Raw genomic sequence first — 18,826 nt, 5'->3', positions numbered from 1 at the left:
TTTTTTTAAATATTTTATTGTACTTCAGGTGAAGGCTTACAGAACAGATAGTTTCTCATGTAACAGTAACACACATGCTGTTTTATGACATTGGTTAACGTATTGATTTTTTAAATGCTTTACCCAGAACTCTGAAATATTGGCATCTTATATCCTAAATATTGTTTCTTTCCCCATAAGAGTTCATCTGTGCCTTCAGTGGAGGTCATCAAAGACACGTTACTGCAGTATGCCTCATTCTGGATTTCCTCTCTTACAGCTTGAAACTACATACTAAGCACATAGTAGACACTCAATAAATATTTGGTGACTGAATTAAAGAATGGTAAACAAATGAACCTCTACAGCAAACACCAGATAAACAACTCTCAAATATAAGAAGCTATTCCAATAATTGTCTCATTTTCCTATGGATATTATTTATTTGGAGCTGTTCAAATCATCAAATAATGTATAAAATAGGAAACCTTTCTCTATTCCCCCATCTCTATTCTTCATCCCAATTCTGGCTTCCACATGAAGTTGTGGGGATTAGGGAGAATGAGGTAATTTTATTTACAAATTAGTTGAATAATTTTTTTGAAAAGCTGATCTGGCCCTGGTCCCCTCCACAGACTGATCACTCTCCACACATTCATCCTACTCTCTGCTCCAGTCTCAGTTGAATACGCTGAGTTCCATCAATACACTAGGCTATCTCAAGCCTCCCTGACTTTGCTCAAGCTGCTCCCCCGACCTACAATCCCCTTCTCATCTCACTGGTGAACATGTGGGTGAGGAATGGAGTGAAGCTCAAGGATGGGGTGAGAAATGAGTGGAGGTTAGGCACCATGTCCCAACAAACCACATATTACCAGGGAGTCAGTCTTTGTAAACACATACATATCTCCCCAAAGACTATCACTGCCCTAGGCAACGCAACTCTTGGTCTCTGAGAATTCACTTCTATTTTGAATGAACCGCAATTCAATTCCTCCTATTTCTCCATAAAGGCATTAATTTGGGACACAATATGATCCTTTAGTCTCAGTTTCAAACTTCACAGAAAATCTTCAGTTATATTCTAATTCTACACATTCTATTTAGTACAGTAAAACCAACATCCTCATAAACAATAAAACAATACAGAAGTAAATACAGAGTGAGATTGCTTTAATTGGGATGCAGTTAGGGACAAAACAACTCTCGGGACATGTGTTGTCCACTGCTTGAAATAAAATGGACATATCTCAATATCCTAAAATACAAGTTATTTAATTAACATTCTGTTTTCACTGTGAGTTGAAAGCAGTCAAACTAATGAAAAGTCACTAAGATTAAGTCAAATTTCAACTAAGAAAAAGTCAGGATATTTCTAATGAAATTGTATTACCTTTGAGTGTACGGACAACTTAAACTAGGCCAACAATGTATTTAACAGTATATGCCCTTAGAGAATCACTTTTAAAAGTAAACATTATTTGTAATAAACATATCTACTTATTCGGAAATGACTGTTCCTAAATAGCCTAAGGAAGCTCAGAGAAAGCAGCTCTTAAAAACATAATAGTAACAAGCCATTCCCTGAGCTTTACTACTAATTTCTAACATCTCTAAAAGAAGATTTGCCATGTAAAAAAAGAAAAAAACTTCAATCTGGCCAAAATGGATTTTTAAAATTCTAAACTCCTGAAGTTTTATTTCAAGGACATTTAGCCATATAAAACACATCTGCTGAATAATCTAAAAAAAAAAAAATCCCATTTATTAAGAAAGCTCAAATTTCATTTGACAATTTATTAACATGCTGATTTCATTGAGGCAAAGTAGCCACACATCAGGGCAATCTCAAAATAAAAATAAAAATGGCTGCCCAAATCACGATTTTTACTTGGCTTTAGAGAGTATTTACCCTGCTACGAATGCAGCGCACACTATCCCCTTCACAACATTCATCGTAGTTGGACAAAATCTCTTCTATGAGGGAGGTAAGTTCCTTAAATTCAATCTTGGGGAATTTTTGGCTTAATGCAGCAAAGTATCTGGAAAGAGAATTGGTAAACCACTAAAACAGTTTGAACAAGAGGTATGACAAGATGGAGTTTTTGCTAATACAGTATAAACTGCAAAAAGCAATGGCCCCTTGCTTTTTACAGCTGTTTTTACCAAATAGCTGGTGTATGCTACATGGCCTGCAAGATCACTTTTAAAATCCTATGCTGATATTATGGGACACCTAGGGCCTTGGGTCAGAGCAGGTAAAGGCCTGAGAGATACGCTCTTTTCTATAATTATTATAGCAGAATACAGCTGGAAGGGCCACTGCTTCCTGTTTTGAGCCAGTGGCAGGCATAGATAATCAATCACAGGACTGTTTTCTGCTGATCTATTTGAAGTCTCAGAACTTTTCTCAATATATTGCTCTAGGACTAGTTGATTGGTGTTGTTAGCACTAGAAATAAACTTCATCTTTGTAAGGTTATCTACTAGTCATTAAGGCAGAGAAGGATGGATGAATCATGTCTAAATTACTTGACGGTCTTAGAACTCTGCTTGGGAACTCCTGGACCTGTTAAGATTCCCAAGTAACCAAAAAAAAAAAAAAAAAAAAAACTCAGAAGTAGCCCCTTTTCTCTTTGAGTCTCCCACCTTCCAGGTCTTCTCTCATCCTGACCTAATGTCTGGTTCTGAGCTATCCACATAGACTAAGACCTACCTCAAAAACCCTGGGGAACCAGAAAGAGTATACATAAAAAGCAATCAACCATTAAACAAAAATGGAACATAGACAAGAAAATACTAAGTAGAGGCAAGATACATACTAAAGAACTCACATAGATTTGAAGACTTTTGGTCCAAATCTTATAAATGCACCACAGACAGTTTTTTCATAAACAGACATTTTTTTTAAATATTGTATGACAGGTGCCACCTAAAGGAGAAAGAAAATTCTGTTGAAGCAAAAGCAAAACCCTGCTGTTGTCTTATTTTTTTAACTACATATCAAACTATACCAATAGTTGCTCAGAAGATTTTTATCTCACTAAATTTATATATCATAAAAAATATGAATTTGTGGCACATTATAAAGAGTAGGTCGGTCTTCCTGATGACTGAATTATATTTGGTGGGAAGGTGCATGAGCTTCATTTCGGGGCACTCTGATATGAGCTCGGCCATCTCTTCTGGGATAATTCCATTTTATGTGGAGCCAAAAGAGGACTTACTAGGATACAAGTTAAATGGTCATCTTTCACCTGGCTAGTCACTCACTAGTGTATCTTCCAATTTACGAGGAAGACAAAGCCAGAAGAGAGACCCTGGAAATGGGGAACTGTCTTTCAAGGGTCTCTGGTCATGAGAACATTTAGATAAGCAACTGGAGACCAATGGGTTGAAAACTAGCAAAGTGGTAAGAGAATGTCATAAGTGGTAAGCAACCCCTTTGCTATTATTCAATATTAAGTGAGGATTGTGGTGTTAGGTGCTCCTTATCTTTTAATGAAATAAATGCAATACCCACCCTTGTTCGAAAGCAGCTGGCTATGTCTTGCTCCTCACAACATGTTTCAGCCACTTCCTCAAAACGAGCAGCAACAGTTAGAAGTGTAGGAGAAAAGACAAAGGGGTACCTTCTGGCAACTTCATAGAGATATCTAGAAAAAATTAAAAAAAAAGGGAAGGAGGAAAAGGGAAGGAACAGGAATAGTAAACAAGGGAAGTCAAGAAAAGGGAAGGGAAAGGAAAGATATGAAGAAATAAGAAGAGCAAGTTGTAAAAATGAAGCTAAGAGGAAAAAGGGTTTGTCATGATAGAAGTCTTCGGAAGAAGGCAGCATTATCCAGTCCCCAATAAAATAGTCTTTATCACTGGAGCTGCTGATGCCAAAGTAAAAGATGTAATTGCAGTTCTAATCCTCAACACTGAACACTAAAATATGGCTACTCTCCTGCCCTCCCCTGCTGTCAGGGGTCAGCAGCTCTCCCTTCCACGTTCAGTCACAGCTTCACACTGCCCTTCAGGTGCAGGAGTCATATTCACTTAAGTTCAAATAAACTTGAGATCTGAGTTCAAATGAGTATAGTAGCTTTCTGGAAAAAAAAATCTCTGCTTCTATAATGACTGCACAATTGAAAAATAGATTTTTGCTAAACATCCAGTAATTTAATGTTTACCTCAGTAAAAGCTGCACCTTCCCCTTGGGCAGAATATAGTATTTCCTCCACAGTGCATCCTAGCAATTGCTCACAGTGCACACACATCTAAGGCTTATCACATTAGAAATATGTATCATTAATGAAAGGATCTTGAAATCAGAGTCCATATCCTATTCTTCTTGATAGCCTCAACACTGAGCACAGAATCTGATACATGATACTTGTGAATGAATGAATCAATCAATCAATCAACTCAGCCATGTTCCTTTGTAATATCAGTTGGGTTTAGTCTAAGAATAATTCTTCAATTAGACAATTTTTATGCTAAAATTAAACTTACTTGTTTAGAAAAAGGTCTTTTTTCTGTTGATAATCCTGGCATTTCTTTTCAGGGTCCCCTATAGGGAAAGGCGGTAGAAATCCTACATCAACTTTCTTGTTATAGAGGAAACAGTGTCTTCTTTCAAAGTCCCTCTTACTGCAGCAGTGTGAAAAGTTATATTTTTGTGGCAGCCCCTCCACAGCACATAAACTTTCCTGTAAAACATCATTCTGGACAACAGAGGAAAAAAGCACACTTTTTATTCATTGTAAAGCCATGTTCTTCTCTGCCTTCTGAGATAACACAACAGACATAAGGAATGATCAGTGTGACCCTTTGGGAAAGAGATAGCAGTTTTCCCACTATTACCCATGCCCTTGACAACCCTCCCACACTATGGGGACCCTCCTCTATCCTATCGTTAGGCCTCTCAGCCTCTTACTATTTCTTTGCTGCCTACATTTCCCTTCCATAATGGCTTTTCTCCTTGTCTCAAGGTGAAAAGGACAGTGTGTTAGTATACTGGTAAATTATTTAGTAACAGCGATTAGTACCAGTTTTCTAGAGATGCAGCTGGTAACTCTGTGTAGAGGAGGCCCAGAAAAGGGAGCATTACCATAGAGCACGTATTGAGAGAAGCAGCTAAGGAGGGTGCTCCTTTACTTCCATGCACTTTGCCAGGCTACTGGCTGCCTCCTCTACCTGTATACACATTACACAGGCTGCAAGTACATAGGCAAGTTCTCCCATGCATCATAATACAGAATTGAATCTCTCCTGGGGAAAGTGCTGTCTTGGTCATCTAGTGCTGCTGTAACAGAAATACCACAAGTGGATGGCTTTAATAAAGAAAAGTTTATTCGCTCACAGTCCAGTAGGCTACAAGTCCAAATTTAGGGCACCGGCTCCAGGGGAAGGCTTTCTCTCTCTGTTGGCTCTGGAGGAAGATCCTTGTCATCAATCTTCCTCTGGTTTAGGAGCTTCTCTGCACAGGAACCTCTGGTCCAAATTACCTACTCTGCTCCTGTCACTGCTTTCTTGGTGGTATGAGGTCCCCATTGCTCTCTGCTCGTTTCTCTCTTTTATTTCTCAAAAGAGATTGGCTTAAGACACTATCTAATCTTGTAGATCTCATCAATATAATTGCCACTAATCCATCTCATTACATCACAGTGATAGCATTTATAACACATAGGGAAATCATATCAGATGACAAAATGGTAGACAGTCATACAATACTCAGAATCATGACCTAGCCAATTTGACAGATATTTTGGGGGGACACAATTCAATCCATGACATTCCACCCTTTGGCCCCCCAAAATTCATGTCCTTGCCACATGTAAAACACATTCACCCTATCGTATCATAAAAAAAGTCTTAAATCAACTCCAAGTCCAAAAATCTAAAAATTCTTCTTCATCTGTGAAATCTAAAATACAAGTTATCTGCTTCCAAATTACAATGGCAGAACAGGCACAAGCTAGACATTTCCACTACAAATGGGAAAAATTGCAAGGAAAGAAGGAATAATAAGCTCCAAGCAAGTCAGTCGAACACATTACACTAGCCCTCAAGGCTTTGAAAATAATCCTCTGTTATGTGAGACAATTTACACAATGGCCCTGCCCTTCAGACTCTAGGTATCAGCCACACTGCCTTGATTCTGAGTGGAGGTCCCTCGGCCCTGGGCTTCAGTTCCGCCTTGTAGGCCCACTGGGATAGCAACTCTGCTCCCTCGGCTTTAGGCGCACCATTCTCCTATTCCATCTGAATGGTGACTCCACCCTTAGAAACACCAGAGGCCATGGATCCACACTTTGAAATCCCAGAGGTCGTGGCCATAACTTTTGAGACTGAGGCAGGTAGACTTCCTGTGTTCCTTGTCTCTTCAGCTTCTGCTTCCTGGTTTCTTGGCCTCTCAGCTCCTTGGGCCTCATGCCCTCATCTGCTCTGCTTCGGCAAGTGCTCCAAAGCTCTGTAGCTCCACTGATAAGTGCCCAGAAGCACCCACTCCACCAGAAACCTCTTGCACCAAGGCTCTCAGCTCTCTTGCTCTGTGGGTCTGGCTCCAGCACTGTGTGGCACTGGTCTCCTGGTTCTGCTGCTGCCAGTTCTCTGCTGCTGCCAGTCTTCTGCTGCTGCCGACCATTTGCTGCTGCTTCTCACCATCTGCGCCATCTCTAGTGTTAACAGTTCTCACTTCCTTCTGAGTCCTCACTCCATTCAGTTTCAAAACCAATCTACATTTTGGGTATCTGTTAGAGCAGCATCCCACTCCCAATACCAAATTCTGTCTTAGTTATCTAGTGCTGCTATAACAGAAATACTACAAGTGGATGGCTTTAACAAAGACAAGTTTATTCTCTCACAGTCCAGTAGGCTACTAGTCTGAATTCAGGGCGCTGGCCTCAGGGGAAGGCTTTCTCTCTCTGTTGGCTCTGGAGGAAGTTCTTTGTGATGTATCAGTCTTCTCTTGGTCTGGGAGCATCTCAGCACAGGAACCTCAGGTCCAAAGGATGAGCTCTGCTCCTGGCACTGCTTTCTTGGTGGTATGGGGTCCCCATGTCTCTCTGCTCACTTCTCTTTTTCATATCTCAAAAGAGATTGGTTTAAGACACTATTTAATCTTGTAGGTCTCATCAATATAATTGCCACTAATCCATCTCCTTACATCATAGTGATAGCATTTACAACACATAGGGAAATCACATCAGATGAAAAAATGGTAGACAGTCACATAATACTGGGAATCATGACCTAGCCAAGTTGAGATATTCTGGGGGGACACAATTCAATCCATGAAAAGTGTCTTATCCTAAGACACCAAAGTCGGGCAAAATAAAAATGAGGTGCATAGGTCATCTCTCTTTTCATATTTTCAATCCAGAAAAATGTCTCAGTGTTCATAAATAAGCTTTTTTGTTAAGAAATGCAAGCAATTTACTTACAGGTAATTTTGCACATTCTGGAAGTGTCATGTCAGCTATGCATTTATCTCTGATTTCCATCATCTCTTTTACCAGCATTTCCACTTCTTCAAAGGCTGCCTCCTGAACATATTGAGCAAATGCAATGATAGTGCTGCAACAGTCCACACAGAATACACGGTGGTCATCTGCAGAATTTCCATTTGTATTCAACAAAACCTCATAGAAACATCTACTTATTGACTAGTCTCAGGAACTTATCTGACTAAGAAATATGAAGGCTATAAATTTTACATTTTGACAGTTCAACTGCCTCATCTAACTTCTATGATTAATACTGTATTCACTTTTTTTTAATGGTTTCTATTTAATTAAATTACATTTGTTCATCATTAACATTTTTGGAATGTTCAGATAAGACTACAATAAGCGTTATCATAAAAAAGAGCTTAAAAAACTCACAGATATCCAATGTTATCATTTATAAACTTCTGAGTGACTTGGAAATTGTCTGAAAAGTAATGATATTTAGGTTATTCCATATCCTGGTATTTTTTACATTTTCCCAATAAATACCTGTATATGACATCTAAGTGTACAAAAAATAGAATACTGATGGTAGAAAATAATTTGGCACATTTCACAAGAAGGAAAGAAGGCATATGAACCACATGTAAGATCTTAATCACAGCTGACTATGTGCTCAGGAAATATTCCTTAGGCTGAATTGACATGAATTAATCTCAAATTGACCAGATTTCAGATTTGTCATTGAAGGCTCCCCAGTCACAAATGACAAACACCATTACCAGGTCCCTGGGTGGTGCAATGTTAAGGACTCAACTGCTAACCAAAATGTTGGTGGTTTGAAACCACCCAGAGGCACCTTGGAAGAAAGGTTTGGTGATGTGCTTCTGAAAGGTCACAGCTATGAAAGCCCTATGGGGTGCAGTTCTACTCTGCACACACAGGGTCACCGTGAGTCAGAACTGACTTACAGCAACTGAGTTTGATTCGGTCCAGGTTAAGTATAATATATTATTTATAATTAGAGAAGTAATATGAAGATTCGCTAATATGGGACAGAATGGCATAACAGGGCCTCACAGATGATGTCATACCATACTGGTGGTCAGCATAGTTTAAAGTGCGAGCCAGACACAGATACTTAGGTGATCTCCCAACTATCCTAAAATCATTGATTTTTCCCCAGTGGGTATATACTAGTCAGAGTGATTTACATTTATCCACATAGACTGTATTTATGGACTCCCTACTTTTTGCAAAGTATTGGGCTGGACACTATGAAGCAATCAACGATGACTGAAATATCTCCCCTGAACCCCAGGTTGCTAAGCACTCTTACAATAGAAGTGACTTGTGTACATGGCTATAATCCAATTTAGAATGGAGTCAGTATAAGACCAAGTCCCTGAGTGGTGCGAATGGTTAACCCACTCAGCTGTTAACCGAAACTTTGGAGGCTCCAGTCTACCCAGAGGTGTCTTGGAAAGGGCAAATGGAAATATATGATAGGAATGCTTTATGATCCTTGGGTGAGTGATCAGAAAAGGATTATAGCAGGAGTGGCATATGAGTTGAGTCTGAAAGAATGTGTAAAATTTCACCTAGCAGAGAAATAAGGAGCCATGTTTTTCTGTGTGGAGATAATTTTAAGTGAATAAAAATACAAAGGTAAGAAATCTTGGGATCTGTTTGGGGAAAGATGATTAATCCATTTTGATGGAAAAATAATGGGACCTAAGCATGGAAAGATCCTGGGTCCAGATTATGGGGGTCCTAAATATAAAGCTAAGGAGTTTGGGCTTCAATTGGAAGACATGGAGAGCCATTGAAAATGTTTATACAGGATAGTAATATGATCATTTCTATGCATTAAAAAATATCAGTCAGGTAGTGGTATATCTAATACATCAGGTATCCCCAAGTGCCTGGCAAACAAAGAGACAATAACTATCTGTCGCACAGATGTGTGGAAAAAAATCAAGAAGGCCATTAGGAAACTTTTCCAATTGTTCTGCTGTGAAATTGGGAGAATTTGAATTTTGGCAGAAGTAATAGGTATGAAAAGGAAAACATGGATGCAAAAGATATTAAAGAGATAAAAATTAGTAGAATTTTGCAACAGTTTGTTATAAGGGACAAAGAAGATGGAGAACTCAAGAATAACCACTCTTCTTTAAACGCTGTGACTGGTCTCACTAACAGACACTGTGGGGGATGTCAAATTGAGTAAGACACAACCCCCATCTTCAGGGCCACTGTGATACTTACAGTCAATTTGTTCAAGTTACAAAAAGAAGCCCTTCCAGGCCAGAGGGAGTACAAAAAGACATCTTCTCTGGACAGATAATGCTCCAAGTGTACCCTCTTTAGGTGGAAGAAATATAAAAGTTACCCTTTCTCCAAGCTGACACTGCCTCAGCAAGGCTTGCAGGAGCTGTCTTTCTACACACAAACTACACAAAGGAAATGGGTCCTACATACTGTCAAGGTGTTTACCATTTAGTTGGGAGATACAACCAAAGGATCCAGAAAAATCCCAACTGATATGTATTTCTCACTGTTACCATAAACCATACACATTGGGTCAGTGGTAATATGGTCACAATGGATAACATGACCACCAAGACACAAATTCTGGGAAGGTTATTTTGAAATACCTGACTAGTATATACAAACTAGATGGAGGAAGAAAAAGCAAGTGAAGAATTAAATTGAAAGAAAAAAAAATTATTCCAGCTTTAGTCATTCCTTAGCTAATATACAAGAAAATTTCTTACCTATATCCGGAGGCTTTGTGGGCAGTGTTAGGAATTCAGTCAAAAAGGACAAGAAAACAACAAAACCTGTAAGTTTTAACTGTTTCATTTTTACAGAAATCACATTTACAAAGAGAGTAGTGTGACTGCAGAAAATCAAGTTTTTATACTATGCTTTGACACTAAGTAAAAAAGTAACCTGTTTAATCAATTTCTGATATACTGCATATTTGTTTTTATATGATTCCATTGCAGAATTTATGGCTAATTATTAACTTGGAAAAAATTGCCAGTGTGTTTCACTGACAAAAGTCTACTAAGTTAAATAAAACAAAGTCCACAGGTTAAGTATGCACAATGTCTAATCAAAAAGACAACAAAAGGGGTGGGGGGGAGGAATCTTGAAATACTGCAAATGCTAAACAAAAAAGGACTAGCATAGTTAATTCACCAAAAAAGAAATACAAATAGAAAGATGCTAAATTTCCCTGACGTTATGGATTGGATTGTGTCCCCCCAAAAAGTGTGTCAACTTGACTAGTCCGTGATTCCCAGTATTGTGTGATTGTCTACCATTTTGTCATCTGATATGATTTTCCTCTGTGTTGTAAATCCTACCTGTATGATGTTAATGAGGTGGGTTTAGGGCTGTTATATTAGTGAGGCAGTACTCAATCTACAAGATTAGGTTGTGTCTTAAGCTTATCTCTTTTGAGATATAAAAGAGAGAAGCGAGCAGAGAGACATGGGGACCTCATACCACCAAGCAACAAGAGCCAGGAGAATAGCCTGTCCTTTGGACCCAGGGTCCCTGTGCTGAAATGCTCCTTGACCAGGGAGGATTGATGACAGGGACCTTCCCCCAGAGCCAATGGAGAGAGAGGGCCTTCCCCTGGAGCTGGCACCTTGGATTCAGGCTTCTTGCCTCCTAGACTGTGAGAGAATAAATTTCTCTTTGTTAAAGCCATTCACTTGTGATATTTCTGTTATAGCAGCACTAGATGACTAAGATAACTGATAATAAAGGAATAAGGAATTCAAATTTCAAAATAATGCTGTTAAAATTTCAAAAAGAAAAAAAATGAGACTAATTCTGGTAAACATATAGCAAAACAGGTGCCCTCACATAATCAAAATTTTTGGAAAATAAGTTTATAATACAGATCAATAGTCTCAAAAAATATTGATATCCTGTAAACTAATCATTTAAATTCTGGGAATATATATACTAACTGAATCGTTTGAGGTTCAAATCTACCCAGAGGCACCTTGGAAGAAAGGCCTGGTGACCTACTTCCAAAAAGTAACAGCCATTGAAAATCCTATGGAGCACAGTTCTACTTTGAAACACCATGAGTCAAAAATGACTCCACAGCAACTGGTTTGGTTTTTGATACTGAAAATATAATTCTAAATAGGAAAATATTTTAAGTACATGACAAAAAAAGAAATATATTTCCTAGCTCTGTACACTGAAAGGCCCTAAAAGCAGTAACAATGAAGTAGCAAAGAGCACATTTAGTGCCCACATCTCTAAACGCTATTCTCTACTAAAAAGAGCCTAGGCTTCTTAGAGAAATGAATGATTCCAGGGCTGGAATAAGAAAAGTATAAGGTGAGCCTGGAACATCTTACACAGAAAATAAGGAAGCGCTCAAAAACTGATGGAGGCATGTCAAAACGAGATAAAAACCAGTGAACCAATTTGACAATTAAAATAAATAATGACAGGAATGGAATGTACCCATTATATTTAGAAAAAAAAAAAGAATTAATAATCTATGTTGTCATTAGGTGCCTGTCTTAATCATCTAGTGCTGCTGTAACAGAAATACCCAAGTGGATGGCTTTAACAAACAGATGTTTATTCCCTCACAGCCTAGTAGGCTTGAAGTCCAAATTCAGGGTACCAGCTTCAGGGGAAGGCTTTCTCTCTCTGTCAACTCTGGAGGAAGATCCTTGTCATCAATCTTTCTCTGGTTTAGGAGCTTCTCTGCACAGGAACCTCCAGTCCAAATTACCCACTCTGCTCCTGTCGCTGCTTTCTTGGTGGTATGAGGTCCCATGTCTCTCTGCTTGCTTCTGTCTTTTATATCTCAAACGAGATTGGTTTAAGACACAATCTAATCTTGTAGATCTCATCAGTATAACTGGTGCTAATACATCTCATTAACGTCATAGTGATAGGGTTTACAACACATAGGAAAATCACATCAGATGACAAAAAGGTAGACAATCACACAATACTGGGAATCATGGCCCAGCCAAATAGATACACATATTTTGGGGGGACACAATTCAATTCATGACAGTGTGTTGAGTCAGTTCCAACTCATAGCAACCCTATGTACAACAGAACAAAATACTGCCATCCTGCGCTATCCTCACAATCATTGCCATGTTTGAGGGCATGGTTGCAACCACTGTATCAACCCATTTGGTTGACCCTCTACTTTTTCACTGACCCTCTACTTTTTCACTGACCCTCTACTTTACCAAGCATGATGTCCTCCAGGGACTGGTCCCTCCTGATTACACATCCAAAGTACTTTGGATGAAATCTCTGCATCCTTGCTTCTAAGGAGCATTCTGGCTGTACTTCTTCTGAGACAGCTTTGTTCATTCTTTGGCAGTGCATGATATATTCAATATTCTTCACCAACATCATAATTCAAATTCTTCTTCGTTCTTCCTTATTCATTGCCCAGTTTTCACATGCATATGCGGTAATTGGAAATACCATGGCTTGGGTCAGGTGCACCTTAGCCCTCAAAGTGACATCTTTGCTTTTTAACACTTTAAAGAGGTCTTTTGCAGCAGATTTGCCCAACACAATACATGGGTGATTTCTTGACTTCTGCTTCCATGGGCGTTGATTGTGGAATGTAAAATGAAATTCTTGACAACTTCAATATTTTCTCTGTTTATCATTATTGTTGCTTATTAGTTCAGTTGAGAGGATTTTTGTTTTCTTTAGGTTGAGGTATAATCCATACTGAAGGTTGTAGTCTTTGATCTTAATCAATAAGTTCTTCAAGTCTTCTTTGCTTTCAGCAAGCAAGTTGTGTCATCTGCATATCACGAGTTGTTAATGAGTCTTCCTCCAATTCTGATGCCGCACTCTTCTTTATATAGTCCAGCCTCTCAGATTATTTGTTCAGCATACAGATTGAATAAGTATAGTGAGAGGATACAATTCTGATGCACACATTTCCTGATCTAAACCATTCAGTATCCTCCTTGTTCTGTTCAAATGATTGCCTCTTGGTCTATGTACAGGTTCCACATGAGCACAATTAAGTGTTCTGGAATTCCCATTCTTTGCAATGTTATCCATAGTTTGTTATGATCCTGGCATGGATTGAATTGTGTCCCCCCAAAATATCTGTCAACTTGGCTAGGTCATGATTCCCAGTATTGTCTGATTGTCTACAATTTTGTCATCTGATGTGATTTTCCTATGTGTTGTAAATCCTATTACTATAATGTAATGAGATGGATTAGTGGAAGTTATATTGATGAGATCTAGAAGACTGGATAGTGTCTTCAGCCAATCCCTTTTGAGATGTAGGAGAGAGAGGTGAATGGAGAAAGAGGAGGACCTCATATCACCAAGAAAGCAGTGCTGCAAGCAGAGAGAGTCCTTTGGACCAGAAGTTCCAGTGTTGAGATGCTCCCAGACCAAGGGAAGACTGATGCATTACAAGAACCTTCCTCCAGAGCCAACAGAAAGAGAAAGCCTTCCCCTGGAGCTGGCACCCTGAATTCAGCCTTCTAGCCTACTGGACTGTGAGAGAATAAACTTCTCTTTGTTAAAGCCATTCATTTGTGGTATTTCTGTTATAGCAGCACTAGATGACTAAGACAGATCCACACAGTCAAATGCCTTTGCATGGTCAATAAAACACAGGTAAACATCTATCTGGTATTCTCTGCTTTCAGTCAAGATCCATCTGATTCAGCAATGATATCCCTCATTCCATGTTCTCTTCTGAATCCAGCTTGAATTTCTGGAAGTTCCCTGTCAATGTACTGCTGCAACTACTTTTGAATGATCTTCGGCAAAATTTTACTTGTGCGTGATATTAATGATAATGTTTGATAATTCTGCATTCTGTTGGATCAACTTTCTTTGGAATGGGTACAAATATGGATCTCTTCCAGTCACTTGGCCAGGTAGCTGTCTTACAAATTTCTTGGAATAGACGAGTGAGTGCTTCCAGCATTGCATCCGTTTGTTGAAACATCTCAATTGCTATTTTGTCAATTCTTGGAGCCTTGTTTAAAATAAGGTAGTAATTTAAATAAATGTTTTAAATAAATGTAGTTAAAAATAAAACATAACTACCATGTTATTCAGTCATTAACTGTTGTTGAGTCAGCCTCTGACTCATGCACAACAGAACAAAATGCTTCCTTGTCCAGCACCATCCCCATTATCAGAAGGAACCAGTCTCTGGAGAAGGACATCATGTTTGGTAAAGTAGAGGGTCAGTGAGGGTCAGTTGACACAGTGTCTGCAACAATGGGCTCAAACATAGCAATGATTGTGAGGATGGCGCAGGACCAGGCAGGGTTTCGTTCTGCTGTACAGAGGGACGCTATGAGTTGGAATCTACTCGACGGCATCTAACAACAACAACAACAACCGATATTAAATTTAATATTTTAATGACCATAGGAATTCAAATAGGAGTTCATGCCTAGTTAAAAACACTATGTATTTAAATTAGTCTTCTTCCTTGTCATTTTGAATTTGCCTGGAATTATTTGACTGCTAATTCCTTCACTGGAGCCCTGGTGGCACAGTGGTTAAGAACTTGGCTGCCAACCAAAAGGTCTGCAGTTCTAATCCACCAGCTGCTCCTTGGAAACTCTATGGGGCAGTTCTTCTCTGTCCTATAGGGTCGTTATGAGTCGGAATTGACTCAATGGCAATGAGAACTCCCTCATTAATGAGTAATAAATTTTGAGACTTGCTCAGAGAAGTAGATCTAAGAAATTTTGCTTCAACAAACACACACACACACACACACACACACACACATATATATACAGACACTGAGAAAAGAGAGGAAGCCAGTGGTGTGTTCAAAAGTTTGAGCAAATCCTGGAAATTAAAACAGATGGGATTAAATTGATGGGGAAAATAAAGGGAAACTTCAGCTCAAAACATTGAAGAGGAAATCAGTTCTTCCAAAGAACGTTCCAGAGAAGTTCCAAGCCTGAAGAATATAAAGTACAGGCTTGGGTCATGGGGAAATAATCAGAATAATAAAACTACATTCTGAACACTTAAATTAGAGGAGGACACCACTCTCCCCTGCCTCCACAAGCACCACACAGTGATATCTTTCACCTCCAGGTCAAAATCCAAAAGTGACATTTTTAGTTTGAGTCCCCCAAAAGCAGATCTCCAGACAAAGACTTGTATGCAGGTAATTTATTTGGAAGGGGATTTGAGGAGGCACAAGTGAGGAAGTGACACAGAGAAGGGAGAAAAGCCAATAAAGCTGATGCTGGTGAGTAGGGCAACACTGTAGGCAACTGGGGCTTAATCCTGCTAAGAGATGTCCGAGAAACTGTGTGGAAGATGTCCTAGAGTTGTCCCACCACAGGACTGGGAAGCTGGGGTGTTAATCCATTGACTGAGGTATAGGTCAGCAAGGAATAATCTGAAAACCTGAAGGGGGAAGAAAAGCTACTGCAGGAAGGGAGGGAGAGGGAGTGAGGAAAGAGCTAGAACTGTCAGATTAACATTATAAAACACCATAATTCAAACAATGTGGTATTGGCAATCAATAGGTAGGCCAATACAACAGACTAGAAGTCCAAAATGAGACTCAAATTCATATGTCCATACACTAGGATAATTCCAAATAGATCATACATGCAAATGTAAAAAGGAAATCATAAAATTATTACAAAAAAAAATAGGTGAACTCTGTCGTGGGTTGAATAGTGGTCCCACAAAAAGATATGTCCCCCTTCCAAAAAAAAAAAGTCAAGTCAGTTCTGACTCATAGCAACCCCATGTGTCCTCCAGAACATGTGAACATTAATTTATTTGGAAAAGGGATCTTTGTAGATATAATCAAGTTAAGAATCTTGAGATGAGATCATTCTAAATTCAATGACAAGTGCCCTTATAAGAAAAGAGAAGAAAAGAAGACACAGGGGAGAAGGTCGTGTGAAGACAGAGGAAGAGATTGGGGTTATATAGTTATAAACAAAGGATTGCTGGCAACCACTAGAAGTTAGGAAACAGGCATGGAACAGATTAGCCCTCAGAGTTTCCAGAAGGAACCAACGCTGCCAACACCATAATTTCACACTTCTGGCTTTCAGAAATGTAAAAGAATAAATTTCTGTTGTGTTAAGCCACCCACTTTTGATAATTCATTATGGCAGACATAGGAAACTAATATACTTCTCTGTAACCTTGAGGTGGGGAAAACTTTCCTAATTATGATTCAAAATGCAAAAGAAGTAATAAATTCAAGTACATAAAAAAAATTTAAAGATTTTGCATGGAAAAATGCTATAGACAAAGTCAAAACACAAATAAAAAGCTGAAATAAGGTATCTGCAACACATAATATACAAAGAGTTTCTAAACTATTGAAGAGAAAAACAGACCAACAGTCTGATACAAAATTGGGCATAAGAACAGACAATTCAAAACAGAAAAAAAAATTTAATGAGCCTTAAACGTAAGAAACTACGCTCTTAATAAGAGAAATACACAACCTAAACAACACCACATCAGCAGTACTCAGCTATCTGATTGGCAATAATCTAAAAGTTCAACAACGTACAATCAAGATAAAACTGTGGTGAAGTGGGTCCTCTCATCCATTGCTTATGGGAAAGCAGAATGGTGCAATATCTGTAGAAAGGAATTTTTCAATATCTAAAAAAAATATGCATTTTTCCTTTGAGCAAACAAACCCTCTAATAGATATTTATTCTAAAAATACACTGCCAATATCACAAAATGACTTCAGCACTAAATTATTCATTTTGACATTATTTACATTAGCAAAAGATTGGAAATAACCCAAATGCCTATCAACAGGAGACTGGTTGAATAAATTATAGCACTTCCACACAAAGAAATTCTATGAAACTATTAAAAGAAATGAGAAAAAAATACATGCATGATATGACCTGATTTTCAAGACGTATCGTTAAGCAAAACAAAGCAAGAAATAGAACAATATATATAACACGAAAATTCTTTTTTAATTTATTTTTATTATACTTTAGATGAAACTTTACAGAGCAAACTAGTTTCTCATTAAACAATTAATAAAACCAAAAAAACCAAACCCACCGCCATCGACTCTATTCCGACTCATAGTGACCCTGCAGGACAGAGTAGAACTGCCCCATAGGGTTTCCAAGGAGTGGTTGGTGGATCCGAACTGCTGACCTTTTGGTTAGCAGCCAAATCCTTAACCACTATGCCACTAGGGCTCCAAACATTAATACACATATTGTTTTGTGACATTGGTTGCCAACCCCATGACATGTCAACACTACCGTTTTCAACCTTGGGTTCCCCATTATCAGCTTTCCTGTCCCCTCCTGCCTTCTCGTCCTTGCCCCTGGGCTGTGTGCCCATTTAGTCTTGTTTTGTTTTATGGGCCTATCTAATCTTTCGCTGAAGGGTGAACTTCAGGAGTGACTTCATTACTGAGCTATAAGGGTGTCCGTGAGCCATACTCTTGGGGTTTCTCCAGTCTCTGTCAGACCAGTAAGTCTGGTTGTTTTTTGTGAGTTAAAATTTTGTTCTACATTTTTCTCCAGCTCTGTCCAGAACTCTTTCTTGTGATCCCGGTCAGAGCAGTAGGTGGTAGTAGCTGGGCAACATCTAGTTGTGTGAGACTCAGGCTGTGTCATTTATCGTCCATTAGTCCTCTGGACTAATCTTTCCCTTGTGTCTTTGGTTTTCTTCAGTCTCCCTTGCTCCAGCCAGGGTGAGACCAGTGAGCATCTCAGATGCCTGCTCACAAGATATTAAGACCCCAGACACTACTCACCAAGGTATGATGTAGAACATTTTCCTTATAAACTATGTTATACTAATTGAGCTAGATGTTCCCCAAGACCATGGTGCCCAGAGCCCTCAGCCCAGTAATTTGGTCCCTTAGAAAGTTTGGACGTGTTTATGGAGCTTGCATGACCTTACCTTTGGACAAGTTGTTTTGGCATCCCCAATACTGCATACTGTCTTCAGCTTCACCAAAGTTACCACTTATCTATTGCCTATTTCCCTCCCACCCTCCCCATAACCATCAAAGATTGTTTCTTTTTGTGTGTAAACCTTTTCATGAGTTTTTATAGTAGTGGTACCATACAATATTTCTACTTTTGTGATTGACTTATTTCACTCAGCGTAATGCCCTCCAGATTCACCCATGTTGTGAGATGCTTCGCAGATTCCTCATTGTTCTTTATCATTGCGTAGTATTCCATTATGTGTATGTACCATAGTTTGTTTATTCATTCATCTGTTGATGGGCACCTAGATTTTTTTCATCTTTTTGCTACTGTGAATAATGTTGCAGTGAACACGGGTGTGCATATGTCTATTTCTGTGACGGCTTTTATTTTCTCTAGGATATATTCCTAGGAGTGGGATGGCTGGAT

At 38.8% G+C, this 18,826-nt stretch overlaps 1 protein-coding gene across 1 annotated transcript in view; it reads right to left on the bottom strand.

Moving 5' to 3' along the window:
• LOC101348452 (afamin) overlaps nt 1-10,280 on the bottom strand; it is a 22,871-nt gene extending 12,591 nt beyond the window's left edge. The window contains exons 1-7 of the mRNA XM_004383353.1: nt 10,193-10,280; nt 7,851-7,899; nt 7,410-7,542; nt 4,477-4,688; nt 3,503-3,635; nt 2,814-2,911; nt 1,892-2,021 (exon numbers count right to left, since the gene is read on the bottom strand). Coding sequence (XP_004383410.1) covers nt 1,892-2,021; nt 2,814-2,911; nt 3,503-3,635; nt 4,477-4,688; nt 7,410-7,542; nt 7,851-7,899; nt 10,193-10,280 — 843 coding nt within the window. The remainder of the gene's footprint in view (nt 1-1,891; nt 2,022-2,813; nt 2,912-3,502; nt 3,636-4,476; nt 4,689-7,409; nt 7,543-7,850; nt 7,900-10,192) is intronic.
• Between the last annotated feature and the right edge of the window lie 8,546 nt (nt 10,281-18,826).

The sequence above is a fragment of the Trichechus manatus genome, unplaced genomic scaffold (genome assembly GCF_000243295.1).
Source record: "Trichechus manatus latirostris isolate Lorelei unplaced genomic scaffold, TriManLat1.0 scaffold00108, whole genome shotgun sequence".
Classification (NCBI taxonomy): Eukaryota; Metazoa; Chordata; class Mammalia; order Sirenia; family Trichechidae; genus Trichechus; species Trichechus manatus.
This window is presented reverse-complemented; position numbering and strand designations above follow the sequence as displayed.